This window comes from Eptesicus fuscus, chromosome 3 (assembly GCF_027574615.1).
Source record: "Eptesicus fuscus isolate TK198812 chromosome 3, DD_ASM_mEF_20220401, whole genome shotgun sequence".
NCBI lineage: Eukaryota > Metazoa > Chordata > Mammalia > Chiroptera > Vespertilionidae > Eptesicus > Eptesicus fuscus.
This window is the reverse complement of record NC_072475.1, coordinates 21,160,668-21,176,438: the sequence shown is the minus strand read 5'-3', so window position 1 is coordinate 21,176,438 and position 15,771 is coordinate 21,160,668. Positions and strand designations below refer to the sequence as shown.

Here is a 15,771-nt window from a genome sequence, read left to right as displayed (position 1 = left end):
TATCTACAGGTGATCTTTAATTAGCATGTGATAAACAGTATAGTCATTTAATAGAGTTTTTAAAAGAAAACTGGAATATTGTGTTCTCATTAGCTAAGAAATTCAGTTTACTCTCTTGCTGCCAAAGACATGCTAAAACGCGTTTCCTATTAGGAGACTTGCACCCTCCCTGATGTGTTCTGAGCTGTGATGAGCTCCAGCCCCCACATCCCTCTCTGTAATGAGGGAATTGACCAGAGAATTCTAGTGCCACAGCGATTGTGAGGAAAGATTGCAAGAGGTCTTGCAGTTTACACATGGTATCTGAGAAACAGCACATGCATACCTCAGAGATATTGCAGGCTTAGTTCCAGACCACTGCAATAAAGTGAATATCGCAATAAGGCGAGTCACACGAATTTTTTGGCTTCCCAGTGCATATAAAAGTTATGGTCATACTATAATGTAGTCCTGCAATTTTTAACTTTTTTCATCTCATGGCACATACAAACTAATTACTAAAATTTTGCTGCACGTCAAAAAATATATTTTTGTCACTCTGACTAAAAAATAGATGTAATTTTGATTCAGTCACACTGGATGGCTATTATTATGCTGGCTATTGTCTTTATTTATTTTTTTTTTTACAACCTAAGGGAAAAGAGGTCAGTGCTGCTGACTAAATAGTCAGGTATTGCATATTTTAAACATTCTTGTGGCATACTGGTTGAAAATCACTTCTGTAGTCTATTAAGTGTGCAATAGCCTTATGTCTAAAAAAAAATCAATGTACATATCTTAATTAAAAAATACTTTATTGCTAAAAATGCTGACCATCATCTGAGCCTTCAGCTTGCAAGAGGTAACTTTTTTGCCGGTGGAGGGTAACATCAGAGATCGCTGATCACAGATCACCATAATAAATCCTATATAATAAAAGCTGACTATGCAAATATGCCAACTGGTGGAACGACCAGCAGAATGACCGGTCGCAATGATGCGCACTGACCACCAGGAGGCAGACACTCAATTTAGGAGCTGCCCCCAGCCTGCAGGCCTCAGGCCCCACAGATTGGCCCTGATCGCTGGCCAGGCCTAGGGACCCTACACATGCATGAATTTCATGCACCGGGCCTCTAGTATAACAATGATGAAAAAGTTTGAAATATTGTGAGAATTACCAAAATGTGACACAGAGACAGAAAATGAGCAAATGCTATTGCAAAACTGGCACTAAGAGACTTGCTCCATGGAGGGTTGCCACAAACCTTCAATTTGTACAAAATGCAGTATGTGTGAAGAACAATAAAGCGAAGTGCAATAATACCTGTCATAAGGTGCTCAATGGCCATTTAAAAACAGAAATGAAATTACCATGATCTCCATAGCGCTCCACCTCGAGGTTCCCCAGTACATCGCCATGCCTTGGTTTATCACATGTGTCATGGCTCGAACAATTTCTGTGGAAGGCCAAACAGAGCATTTCATGAGTTTTTCTATTTTTCAAAGTTATATGGTCTTTGGGGTTTTTTCCCCCCTGCCCAAAGCTTAGAAGTTTAATCCAAGTATTTGTTTGATTAATATAATTGCTTTGACACTGGTGACAACATAATAGTCTACCATGAAATATTGATGATGTGGAGGCTGATGGTACTTTTGGGTAAATTGACTTTCCATTTCCATTTGCAGCCATCACGCTAAATGATATTAAAAACATAATGAGCACTTTAAGTTCTTCCTTGACTTTTATTGCTTCATGGTTCCTGGCCTAATGAAAGAACACATGATTCACCTCCTTCAGAACCTGGGTACTCTGCTCACCAAAGTGAGAAGAGAAAGCATTTGTTTTGACTTTGTAGATTGTAAGGTCACTGAGGAGAGAAGGCCTGCCTCTGTGTGCTGGATTTGCAGAGCTGGGCCTCACACAGGGTGGCAGTATAATAGAGATGACTCAACAGCAATGTATTTAGCAGAAAGATAAACATATTAAATGCTGAGCAAACAGCTGAAGCCACAGTGGCTCCTAGCCCACAATGGCACTCCTTGTTCTTAATTACTTTGAACCAAACTTTATTCTAAGACACCCGAGTAATGAATTTCCCTGGGGGTGACGGGAGGGGGGGGGCGGGGGCGGGGAGCTGTTTGTGGCCCCACCCAGTTTGCTCATCAGCCTCTCTCAGCCTGACACTACATTGCCTGAACTGGACAATGAATCACTTTGCCAGAGAGGAGGAGCCAAGTTAATCCTCTTGGCACCAGCCAGATGGGATGCAGAACCAGGGAGCATGCAGAGCCTCGAGTTCAACTGAGTGAAAAGTCACAATCGCGGTTGGATTTCTTCTACAAAGCAGGTCAGCCAAACACCCAGGATGCTACATCAACTGGCATTTTCAAGGGGTTGCAGACTTTAGCTTCTATGTGTCCCACTGATACCTGTAGGTTAAATGTCCTTCAAAAGAATCGAAGTCGAGTTGAGGTGGATGTATTCTTACTTTATTTCTCATAAACAGCACTGTCTAAATTGGTAGGGAACAGGATTTTGAATGAGGCAGCAGGATTAGGGTCTTAGCTTCCTTGCTTGGTTTATGTAAACCATTTTAAATTGCCCTTGGTGTCTTTCTTTGGAAGATGGGAAAGCTTTTATTCACCATTTCTAACCAATGGAGGTAGAATTTGGCTTATAAGCTAAACTAACTCAGCAATGGAAACTAGGAAGTTTATTCTTCCTTTATAAAGCAAAAGTTATACAAAACATTTTTCTTTTATTATGCAAATGGAATGATAAACATTTCTGAAGGTTGAAGCCATTTTTAAAATTTCTGCCCCAGAAGTATTCACAGTTTTGACAACACCATCAGCGTACCACTCCCTTTCCTTCCCCATCCTGTTTCATTCAGAGTTTAGGAGTTCATTCAATCAACAGTATTTATTAAGTGTCTGCTGAGCTGGGTGCTGGGGATACTGTGGTGAAACACACATATAGGTAAACACTGATGAGGTTCACAGAGAATAAAATGAACCCAAGACGCTCTCTTGTCTCTAGTCTGTAATCAGTGAAATGAGCACAGAACACTGCGTGGCTTGGCCACATGGCCATCATTGAGGCCTTGACCAGAGCAGTTAAGGTGGAGAGGAGGCTGTGAGTACCTTTATTCACTTACTTAACACACAGGATTAAAAGCCTAATAGTTGCCAGGTACTGTGCCAATTGCTGGATTAATCTATGAGTACAACATACACACCTCCTGTACTCAGTGAGTTTAGAGTCCAGTGGGGAAGATGGAGATGTAAACAAATAAGTAATTACAAAATTTGAAGTGTTATGAAGTAAACAAATAGCAGGCGGATATAGAGAATGAGAGGAAAGACCTATTTGGTTAGGCAAGGAAGGTCTTCCTGAGGAGTAATGTGTAGGCCTGAAAAATAAAAAGGAGCCAGCTTTGGTAAGAACAGGGAAAGCACAATCTCTCAGCAATTGGAACAGCATGTGCAAAGGCCCTGAGGCACAACTTAGTGAGTTCCAGCAATCAGAAGGAAGCCATTGCAGCAGGGTCTAGTAAGGAAGGAGGACAGAGATACAAGATGAAGTTGGCAAAGGGAAAACTATGTTATTTGTATGTTATTCAAAGCTTAATGGGAAATCATTAACATTTTTTAGGTAAGGGAATAACAGGATGTGTTTCTGTTTCATAATGCTATCCCTGACTGCGCATGGAGTATCCCAGGGGGAGGATTGCAGGAAGCAGGAAGATCTTTAGGAAGATATTACAGTATTCCAGACAGGAGATGAGGATGGCTCAGAATAGGGTGGTGGGATAGAGAAATGGATGGATTCAAATATATTTTAGAGGAAGAATCCATAAGACTTGCAGATGGACTGAATGCGGCAGTAAGGGAAAGGTAGGAATGAAGGCAATGTCACAGATATCTGGCCACTTACAGTGAAGGAGACTGAGGGAGGAACAGGTGTTTTTTTTGTTTGTTTTGGGAAATCAATGGTTCCTCGTTGGACATGCAAAAAATGGAAATGCCTGTGACATATTAAAGAGAGATGTCGTATAGAGATAATTGAATGAATGACACAGTAAGCAACGTGGGCTGGAGGTGATATATTTATTAGTTACCTGTCTATTACTCGTACTTAGATTCATGGAATTAGGTGAGACTATGTGAGGGGAATCTGCAGAGGGAAGAGAGAAGACGTTTTAAGAGCCAGCCCAGAGGTTGGAGATAGGACACTATGGTGTCAGGGTCATCAGCAACCAGAGGGGCAGGAAGGAAGCCAGAGGGGGAACTGTTTCAGAATCAGGAGCAGGGAGTGCTCCAAGAAGGAGCTGTGCCAACACACTGGAACGCCGTGAGCATATGAGTCCAAAGGGCCCCTGACAGTGTCCATTGGATTTGGCCACATGACAGGGAGGTCATCGTGGAGCATGAGAAGAGCAGCTTCATTGTCGGTGGTGTGATAAGACCAAGGCCAAGCTGCAGCCGATGGGAAGCATGGGCGTGGGAAAGGGAGGACTTGCGAGGCAACCTGGGTAGGCTGAGTTTGGAAGTGAGTGGAACAAAGAGGGCAGTAGCTGAAGGGGCCCTTAAGGTCAAAGGAGAGTTTTATTTTTATTTAAAAAATATGTTTATTGATTTCAGAGAGGAAGGGAGAAGGAAAGAGAGAGAGAGAAACATCAATGATGAGAGAGAATCATTGATTGGCTGCCTCCTGCTCACCCCCTACTGGGGATCAAGCCCGCAACCAGGGCATGTGCCCTGACCAGGAATTGAACTGGGACCTTCTGGTTCATAGGTTCATGCTCAACCACTGAGCCACGTGCGCCAGATGAAAGGTTTATTTTAAAGATGGAAGATATAAGAGTAAGCTTGTATGATGCTGGAAGTGATCTAGAAAGAGGAGTTATGGATGATATGGGATGGGGGTTGGGGGAAAAAGAAGGGAGAGGGAGACGTATTAAAGTGAGATGGAGCGGGGCAACGTCGGGTGGGAAGGACATGTCCATCAACACAGTGGGACCCAGGAGGTTTGTAGAACTCGACATGGAAGACATGGGAGCTCCTGTTTGATGAATTCTATTCTCAATGAATTATCAGTCAAGAGAAAATGAGGTGGGTGTGAGAAGTGAGGGAAAGGAGAGAACAAATAGTTCTGAGTGTGGAAGAGCTTATGAAGACACTCCAATGCCCCAGCACTAAAGTTGCTGGTAATTTCGCTTTCCCTGATTCGTTTTGCCTCTGACCCCACAGAGACGAGGTCGGTGGAATATTGAAAGGAGAACTCCGGGAGTCCTTTTTTCTTTGTCAGAAGCAAAATCCTTATCTTTGAGAACAGACTATAATGGAAACAGTATTGCAAGGTGTGTAGTTGAGTTGGACTTATTGCAGCATTACAACTTGAAAAAGAGCCGAAGGACAACAAAAATTGTAAAAATGGACCACATGAACAGAGCTAGCTTTCTCTTTTCTTCCCATTTTGCCTTTATTGGATGAAGGCACTTCTCACCAAGTTCGGAGAAAAAGGATGTCTTTAGAACCACATGGACTGATAATAATAGCACCAATTGCTCCTGTAATTGTCCCTACAAATTATATAACAATAAAATGTATAGAAAGAGAGAAGGACCAGGGCTCTACTTTTCCGTTGAACTGTATTTGTAGTAAAAGCTTTAATCCAGGAGTTCTTATCCTGGAGGAGGCTGCAGGGAGGAATTATGGGAGAACCGACAGGCTGCAGGTGGAGATTCATGTTACCAGAAAATAAAATTTAACTTAATATACATTAAAATTTCTTTTTAATGTCAGAGAAAAATCCCCCAAGTGTTGAGCTAACAGGGATCGCCATACTGATGGCTGAGGTGGGTTTTTACGTTATTTGACTACTTAAGAACACTAGAGGGCAGCATTGTTAAGAAAAAAAATTGAGTCTGCTGTTTTACTTGTGTATTATGGAAATGCATTTTAAAAGCATCTGGTCAGAGCATGGATTCTGAGTGGGGAGAAAGACATTAGGAAGATCATTTAGTGCATTGCATTCACCCGCTTCTTGCAAAGAACACAGACAGACTGACTCAATCTGGCAATCCAGGACTGAATGTGATCACTTTGCTCTCCCAGGAATCCTTAGCTCCGTGGTTCTCAACCCTGACTGCCCTATCTGGGCTCAAAATGACACTATCCGGGCTCCACCGAAGTCCTATTATATCAGATCTCTGGGTGAGGCCTGGCATCAACACTTTAAAAACCCCTCCCGGAGGATTCTGGTGTGCAGGCTGGGCTTGGAACCCTCTGCGGGTCTACAATGCTACCAAAGTGTGGCAGCATCGGCAGCCCCTGGGAACTTGTTAGAGAGGCGTTCCTAGGGTCTTACCCCAGACCTACTGAATTATAAAATCTGGGGGTGGGTAGGGCCTAGCAGTCGGAGTTTTAACCAGCCCTCCAAAGCAATTCTGGTGCAGAACCAAGTTTGAGAACCACTGCTTCATACCATTCCCAAGTAAGCCATTTCAGTGGCTGTAAACTTCCTCCCACATTTCCTTTCAGCTTTCATGTAATCTGAATGGGTCATGCTATAATTTAACCTTTAGTTTAGTTATTTGCTTTAGTAGATACGTAAACAGATAGTCACCATGACATGCATGCATTCTCTCTCTCTCTCTCTCTCTCTCTCTCTCTCTCTCTCTCTCTCTCTCTCTCTCACACATACACACACACACACACACACACACACACACACTTTGATACTTTTATATGAATCAGAATCACCTGAGAAATCCGATGAACATGCAGAGGTGTGTGTCTTATCCTACTTCAATGAGCCTGGGCCTTTGTAATATTTTCATCAGCTCTCAAATCTCACAGTTTGAGAAATACTGTCTAAACTATTGAAAAACTCTGTTAAATCTTCCCTGTGTGCTTCTTTCCAAGTTGAAATAATTGTTGACTGTTCTTTAACCCACAGGCCACAGGCAGCTCTCTCTTATTCCCTGAACCCTAGCACACACTGGCCTGCTATAAATGCCACCAGTCCATTTTGCTTCCCCGAGGATTCCATTTCCCATCTGTAAGGCGAGGATGATATTGATCCTTTCAAAGCTTAACATGAGATAATGTGTGTAGACCAATTTGTGAATCTAAAAGAGTAACACAAACTGGGTAACAAGAAGCAGGATGTGGCCCTGATTGTTTCTTCTCCAATAGGCTCAGATTCTTAACATTTTAGTTATAGAAAAATAATGTTGACATTCTTCTGTCAGTAATGTAGGTCATTCACATTTTAAAATGTGTATTTTATGCTAAAGGCCCTAATATAACTATTTATTTTGAGTGAAAAAAAATTGTTGATAAACATTTTTTTTTAAATGGCCCTCATACAAAAATAGATTGCTTACATGAAACCTTTGTTCATGGGAAATGTTCCCTAGAACTTTGAAAGTTGTAAGCAAACATATGTAATACCTTAATTTCAATAAAGAAATTAAAAAAAAAGAAAACATAAGGAACAAAAATAAAATAAGCAAAACAAAACAAAAAAATAAAATCATAAAAAAGAAAGTTGTAAGCAAATAGATATACTGCGTGAACAATAAACCATAAGGACTGAAGATACAAATAGGCAGAAATTAATGTTTTGATCAAATACAATGTACTCAAGTTCATCTGGCCAAAGGGACACGGCATAATAAAAACAAAAGAAACCTCAGAGATATTCCAGTGCAGTTTCCTCTCACTTGAGAAGAGGAAACAGAGGCTAGGAGTTGATTGTTTTAAGGCACAACCAAAGCATGAATCTTACAGATATTTCAAATATGCCTACAAAATGCTGAGAGTGAATACACAAAATAATAATTGTACTATAGAGTGGAATTTTGTGATTTTGCTCTGTATTTTCCAAGTTTCTGTAAATGTGTGTTATACTTTTACAATCTAAAAAAGAAAAAAGGTTCCCTAACAAGCAGAGGCACCACTTTCAAGCACTAACATGCCATAGGTTAATTCATAAATATTAGGTTTAACTAAATGAAATTGCCATCTTTAGAGATGAAAGGTGGCTGCCTATTGGCAGTGTCCTTCATGTGGTTCAATCTCCCTGCTCTCAGATCCTTTCTTTCCTGAGAGGAGAGGAGGTGGTGGCCGCTGGGGCCCTGGGAGAACGCAGAGACTTGGTTTCATCAGAGGAGTAGTTGTGAACACTAAGAAAAACCAGGTCTGGACCTGGGCACAATTTTTACTCCAAACCAGCTGTTTGTTTTTTATTTATCTAACTCAACTTGTTTCTGTACTTATTTAACTTCCAAAGCTTGTGGTGGTGCTGGTTTACGATCCTGCCTCTTGGTGGCTTAGAGGTTCCTTCTTGGTTCTTTATCAGTCCTAATCCTCCCTCGGTGCTCAGCTGAGGGTCTGGAGAGAGAGGACTGTCCTCCCTCACAGGAATGGAAACTCAGACCCATCAGTGAAGCAGCGCCATGCCTAGCCTTAAGGCTTGCTGACTGGCTGAGGAAAGCCGGGCTTCGTGTATCCTGCAGAGCACACACCAGGACTGAGGAGACACTTATGTCCCGTCATTGTCTCTAACTTGGGCACATTGCTCAGCCTCCCTGGGTCTCAGTGTTTTCCACAACAAATGAGCAGATTGATATTAATTGAGCACATAGGAAATCTTTATGCTAACTGTTCAGGTGGGTTATATTTTAACCCCCATTTTATTGATGAAGAAGCTGAGGCTCAGAAAGATAGTCATTTGGGCAAGTTCTCAGGAGATAGTCTATATGGCCACTTCTAGCTCTGAAGTCTGGCGATTGTCACTTTGAAGGCTTTGCGCATAGTACACTGTGGGAGAAGGTGGGATGGGGACAGAAAAGTAACATTGATCCCACTGTGTTTTTGTGAATGTGTGATGCCTTGTGTGTGGTTATATCCATCCCTTTGCCTTTAATGTGCCGCTGACTATAGTTCATGATGCGGTTGAATGGCAAGAAACGTGGGCTATCTTTTTGCTTCCTTGAAGAAAGACTTCAAATCTGATGGCCCTTTGAAAAAGAGCGCTTTCAGAGGGCTTGTGTCTGCGTCTGACTTGTTGAAGCTTAGAGAAGAAGTGATCTTCACAAGATATTCCTTCACAAGATCAGGAGGTCGGCCAAAATGATTCTGGATCAGAACAGCCCAGATTCAAGAGACTAGGAAGAGTTACATGTGGAGCTTTATATCTCCAAGGACAACACACTGTCCTCACCCTGCTGCTCCCCCGAGAGAACCCTCCCTAAAGGGCACAGGGCCCTCTACCTCTGCTCTGCCACACACGGGTTTTCCCTGACCCTAAACAGTTTGAGCTGAGCCTTTGATATTGCTCAGATGTGACTTCCAAACCTTATTCAGGAATGTGGAATAGGTTATTAAAATGGAATCCTTTTAGTCTCACTTTTACCCAAAGTTGAAAGGCCCTGAACAACACCAGTAGTTGGTAAGTACCCATAAGTTTCAAAGTGAGGTTAGATCATCCATGTAGGACTGGTAAAAAAGGTTTGGCCATCTTTAGTCCAACCCTTGTCTTGAAAGAAGAAGTGGGTGAAAGTTAAGGTTGAGGGACAATTTAATTGAACTTGTTTGAGTTTGTGGCATATCCCTACCTCCCCCTGTCATGCCTCCTTTCCCCTCCATCTTTTACCTTATCTCAAACTGAATAAAACTCCAGAAAATTCCATTTGCAGAACATGCAAATAAGAACAGTTCCCCGTAGTAAGAGCCTGAACTTGCTGTGACTTCTGCACAGACAGGCACAGGCTGTCCTGGGGACTCAGCTCAATTCTTGTTCAACTCTCCCTAGTGGGGGGGGGGGGGGGGAGGGGGGGCGGGGGCCGGGGGGGGGGGGGGAGGGGGGCCACTATGCTATTTCTTCCTCCACCAGATAGGTACCTTTAATCCTAGCAAGAGAGCAACTGTCCATTACACATTTAGATAAGAATGGCCAAGCGAATTGCCTAAGGCAATGACACAATTTTCTTATCTTTCAATTCCACTCTATCTCTATTATTTCTTTGTAATCTTCTTATCTCTACACCCAGTCTTTCCAGCAGCTCACCTAGAACCAACTAGTGCCTGCTGACACTCCAAGAAATAATTACTTCAAATATGTATCATGAAATCGCGCCTCGTCCTCCAACATAATCTAAACATGGTCCCCACTATTTCTTATTAGAACCTGGTGATTCCAAAATATCAGTTTGCAATTGCTATGTTTGGTTAATACTAAATGGTAGTAATTAAATTATTTAATCAGACCATTTCTGTCCCGGTTAAAAGGAGGTAGCATTCACGGTGAATATAGAGTACAGTGCTATTCCATATACCAAATTCTTTAAGATTTATGAACAGTGGAGTGAATTCTAACTTATTTAGAGATACTCACAATGTGAGTAAGTAAACCCCATTGCCTTAAATTTTGTCTGAAGCAAGGCAACAAATGAACAAATATAAATAAATAAACAAATCTAAGTGAACTAAAATTCCAGGGTTGTGCACATTTCCTAGATACCTGACTTACGTCTTCATCTGTGAAGCTTGAAGTTGTATCATTGGTGGGTTGTAGGAATCTATGTTAGTGTCCTGGGGTTTCCTTTGACAATGCCACTGGTCAATTTTTTAAAGTTCGAACATGGGTCTTCTCCGGATATGGGCTCTCTCTCTGACATAAATGAAAAAATTAATATTTGGAAAAGGATTCTCCTTCCTTCTCAAGTTTTTGAAGTTTTGCTCTTGTCAATTAAGCCACAAATTTCATTGTAGAATATGGCTGTTTTCATTTGTTTGGGATGCTATAACAAAAATACCACCGTAGGTGACTTAAACAGCAAACATTAATTTCTCCCAGTTTGGAGGCTGGGAAGTTTAAGATCAAGGTGCTGGCAGATTCAGGGTCTGGTGAGAGCCCTCTTCCTAGTTTGTAGACAGCTTCTCATTGTGTCCTCACATGGTGGAAGGGGCAAGGGAGCTCTCTGGGGTCTCTTTTATAAGCACATTAATGTCATTCATGAGGGCCCTACCCTCATGTCCTCAGCACTTACCAAAGGCCTCACCTCCTAATAGCATCACACTGGGGATTAGGTTTCAACATGGGAATTTTTGGGGTTGGGGGCGGAGGGAACACAAACATTCAGTCTACAGCAGTGACCTAGAAAATTCTCAAAGCAGGTGATAACAATTGTTCGTCTTTGCCATAGATAACATTCCCATGAACACCTGATTTTCAATAACCTAATGTTTCTTAGTGAATGTTTCAGGATGAGTAATCTTACAGAACGTATGCAGAAATAAATGAGAAAATTCACCTGCCGTGTAGGTTTATTTGATAGAACAAATTTGTTGATGAAACAATTATGGTGGAAGGTATTCTGATATAGGGCAATAAAACCTATCAGTAATACATAGAAAGATATGATATTAGTTATAAAGATCCCTCATTTAGTCATAATATATAAAAAAATCAAAAGATGATATTTTTGAGAATTATTAGCTTTTTATTTTGTGATCCTCTTGCGATTTGGGCTGCCGTTTTTCTTACTTAGAAATGAGGATGTCTCAAACTTCTTGATATATCAGTGGTGTTTTGGATTTGTTTAATGGAAAATGCTTAAATTATAAAAGAGATTTATTGGCAGAGATCATAATATGTGCTTCAGAGTTGGTTATTCCAAGTCACTTTTTCCTGGCTCTGTGCTCTGCTATCCAGAGCTGGATTCCTTGTGGCATGAGGGTGGCTGACAGTAGCATCTGTGGCCACCTGCTTCCTTATCCATCTCTGTCCAGGGCTGTGTGCCTCAGCAATCCAAGACTCCTGACATTCACTCTGATTGGACTGTTTTGGTTACATGAACCAGTGACTCTGAGCTGATTGGCTTAACACAACCCAGAACTCACCTTGGAACTGAGGTCCAGCAAGGGGAGAGGGGAGTGGCCTTCCTCTGGGCCAGTGGGCAGTTTGGGAAAAGCATAGTCACTTACATGAAAATCTGGGTACCTGAGAGGGAGGGGTGACTTCTGGGCTGACAACCAACAATTTCCTCTGCTCAGACTGGGTCTGGTTGGTCACGCCCACAACAGAGGGACAGGGAGAGAGCGAACTCTACGAGTGTCTACTATGTGCTGGGAGTTTTATCAACATGATTATATTTAAGCTTTTACTACAGAACAATAAGGTGCTATTATTACATTTTTATTTTACATTTGAAGAGATTGAGGCTCAGAGAAATTAAAAACTTGATGAAACCAGGTTTTCACTCCTCCTCTAAAATCAGCCTCACCCACAATGCCCATGCTCAAACAAAATTAAACTTATCTTTTCCCATTTCTCTTCATCTGTATTTATGCATTTCATGCCCACATGTAGAGGTTTAAAATATCTCTATCAAGTGAGGAAGTAAACCTTTGGGCATGTCAAAAGGAAATGTATTATGTAAAACACTCATTAAGGAATGGTTTTCCAAATGTTCATTGAGATACTAAAAATTTAATTTAACCAAATCCCACAAGTTCTATGTGGCACCTAATATTTCTACATCCATTATTAATGGAACAATTATTTTTATACTTGGGAACATCTGTCATTGCGTTGCAGATATCTGACTCAAGCCTCACATTTCTGATCTTTCCAATTGTGTGAAGGTCACCATCATTGGTTAGACAGGCGGATGTAGAATCTTGATTTGTAACTTCTTACTTTATTATCCTGTCTGCAGCTTTTAACATTTATACAACTGTCTGTGTATCAGCTTCTTGGGACAGGCTTTTAAGTTTATTTTAAAAGGAATTCTATCTTGTGGATGAAAGATTAAAGAAGGCAACTTGGCAGAGGATTGATACGAGGGAAAAATATTTATCCTAATGAGATTTTTCTACTGGCAAATCTAACTTCATGCTGTAACAGGAAGCAATTGATATTGCTTCTTGCAAAGTGAAGAGCTGGCCTTAGTTCCTGGTCCTGCCGTAGGAGACGTCTGGAAGGAGACACTATCCTCATCTTAATGATATCAAAAACTCTACCCTTCCGCAGATGTGGCTTCCTGGCAGCCTCAGATCCATCTGGCTCTGCAGAGCTTGTCTATGTTTGGGAGGAACCTGGTAACTAACCAAAAGGCATTTTCAAAACTTGGCATGGTGGAATGGATGCTGTTCAGCAGCGAACTGCCTGGTAAAGAGGAACTACAACGAGGCACCTGTTGCTCTGTATGTTAATATGTAAGGCAGGCCCAGGAGTGGCCGAGCAACATTCATCGAAAGAGCCATTGTGGAGGAGGCTGTCCTGTCCAGGTCTACCCTGGGATGCTCAGCATTCTTTTCCTCGTATCTAGTTTCCGCTCCATGCTTTGTGTGTTTGTATCTAGAACCTTTGATCACTTTCTTTGGGGCTTTCTTTCCCATTTCTGAGGTTCTCCTCCATCCCTCACCCAAAGATGTCTGTTTTCCCTTATTTTTTCCATTAGAATCTTCTGCTAAGGGAGGATTTAGCAAGTATTTTTTCTTTTTAATATAAGATAGTGTTTCTTAAAAAAAATTTTTTTTTATTGATTTCAGCAAGGAAGGGAAAGGGAGAGAGAGATAGAAACATATCAATAATGAAAGAGAATCACTGATTGGCTGCCTCCTACAAGCCCCCTACTGGGGACCCAGGCATGTGCCCTGACCAGAATCGAACCATGACCTCCTGGTTTATAGGTCGATGCTCAACCCTGAGCCACACCAGCTGAGCAAAGATAGTGTGTCTTAATTATGTCTACCACATGATCCACTACAGCGCCACAAAAGAAAATGTTATTAGACAACTTTGACTTTGCATAACAATTTATGCAAATTTCATCTCTATACCATAATAAAGCATTTACTTTAAAACAATAATAGTATTTTCCTTGACAAATCTTTGAGTAAAACTGACCTGGCAGGAAAATGCCTCATATTTACTCTGTGGCTTGTCCAACTCCCTTCACCCTCCCACAGCCGCCTTTTCCACACACAACACACTTCCCTGTGTTTCCGGAGAAATGTGTGCCTAGTTGTGAGATAAAGAGCAACCAGAAGGGCTGAGCGACCTAAGAGATGTAATGAATAGTCCCTCTCTTGGACTGGTCTTAAATTACACACAGAACCCTAGTTTGACCTCATCCTTTATGTCCTGAACTTTTGTATATTTTCATGCCCATTTTATGGAGCTCCCTCACATACATAAGGGTCTTCTGGAATATTTATAATAACACTAATTTAGCACTTATAATATACTTGGCCTTGTTCTAAACACTTTATATATTGTAACTCATTTACTCCTCACAACAATCTTATTGAATAGGTTTATTATTATTATCACTAGAGGCCTGGTGCACGAAATTTGTGCACTGAGGGGGCTTCCCCTCAGCCCAGCCTGTGCCCTTTCACAGTTCGGGACCCCTCGGGGAATGTCCGACTGCCGGCTTGTTGCTGGATGGCCTTCTGCTGCTGCATGGCCTGCTGCTTGAGCTTCAGCAACTGCTACACGTGCACGGGCTGGGCCACCATAATATGTCCTGCAAACACCATCGAGTGGGTGAGTCAAGCATGGAGGCAGGCTCACCTTGAGTGCCCTGCGCTTCCCTGAGTCACTGAGTTGTTCAGACTGATTGCCTTCTACAGAGAACAGCACCAGGATCGGGCCTAAGCTGGCAGTCAGACATTCCTCTTGTAGCCCGGGACCCCTTAGGGGATGTAGCAGTGTGCCAAGTGGCAGGCGGCCAGGAAGGAGCCCAAATTGGGGCCAGGCACCACACTGCTCATGCTCATCCTGGCCCACTGTGCCTGCTGCCACCACTTGGTAGTGCTGCTGTGGAGTTGGGAGAGGCTCCCGCCATGGCAGCTGCTCTTGCCAGCCGTAAGCCCGGCTTCTGGCTGAGTTGCGCTACCCCTGTGGGAGCGCACTGACCACCAGGGGGGCAGCTCCTGCATTGAGCGTCTGCTCCCTAGTGGTCAATGCACATCATAGCAACTGGTCGTTCTGCCATAATGGTCACTTAGGCTTTTATTATAGAGACTAGTGGCCTGGTGCATGAAATTTGTGCATGGAGGGGGGCTTCTCTCAGCGCAGCCTGCACCCTCTCCAATTGAGGACCCCTTGGGGGATGTCCAACTGCCGGTTTAGGCCCGATCCCACAGGCCTAAACCAGCAGTCAGACATCCCTCTCGCAATTTGGGACCGCTGGCTCCTAACAGCTCACCTGCCTGATCGCCCCTAACCCCTCTGCCTGCCTTCCTGATCACCCCTAACTGCCTCTGCCTGCCTGCCTGATCTTGCCCCCAACTGCCCTCTCCTGCCTGCCTGATCTCACCCCCAACTGCCCTCCTCTGCTGGCCAATTTGGTTCTGATTGGTCAGTTTCTATGCCAGTCAGCATCAAAAGCTCAGCCTCCTAGGCAGCCATTGGCTCCTCACAGTTGACCCAGATTTGGTTCTGATTGGTCAGTTTCTATGCCATGAGAGAAATGGAGGTGTGGCTGCTGGCCAGACTGGGAGAGAAAGAGAGAGGCAAGTGCTGATCAAAAGCTGCCACAGAGGCAACGGATCAGTCCCTGCTTCTCTCTTCAGGCATCTCTCTGGTCCTGATTCGCAGCCCCCTCAGCAGTCAGTGCTGGGGCACCGTGCCTGCAATGGAAGCAGTCAGCACTGGGTTTCCATGGCAATCCGGCACTGACTGCAGGACTGAATTCTGGTTGATTGAGCCTTGGTCCTTACTGGTTGTTACGACCCAGGGTTTTTATATATTAGGATTTTTTT

General features: G+C 42.8%; 1 protein-coding gene across 3 annotated transcripts in view; it reads right to left on the bottom strand.

Moving 5' to 3' along the window:
* KCNAB1 (potassium voltage-gated channel subfamily A regulatory beta subunit 1) overlaps positions 1-15,771 on the bottom strand; it is a 307,111-nt gene that overhangs the window by 24,683 nt on the left and 266,657 nt on the right. For all 3 annotated transcript variants that reach the window (XM_054713662.1, XM_008142222.3, XM_054713663.1), the window contains one exon: positions 1,354-1,439. In XM_054713662.1, the coding sequence (XP_054569637.1) occupies positions 1,354-1,439 (86 nt within the window). The remainder of the gene's footprint in view (positions 1-1,353; positions 1,440-15,771) is intronic.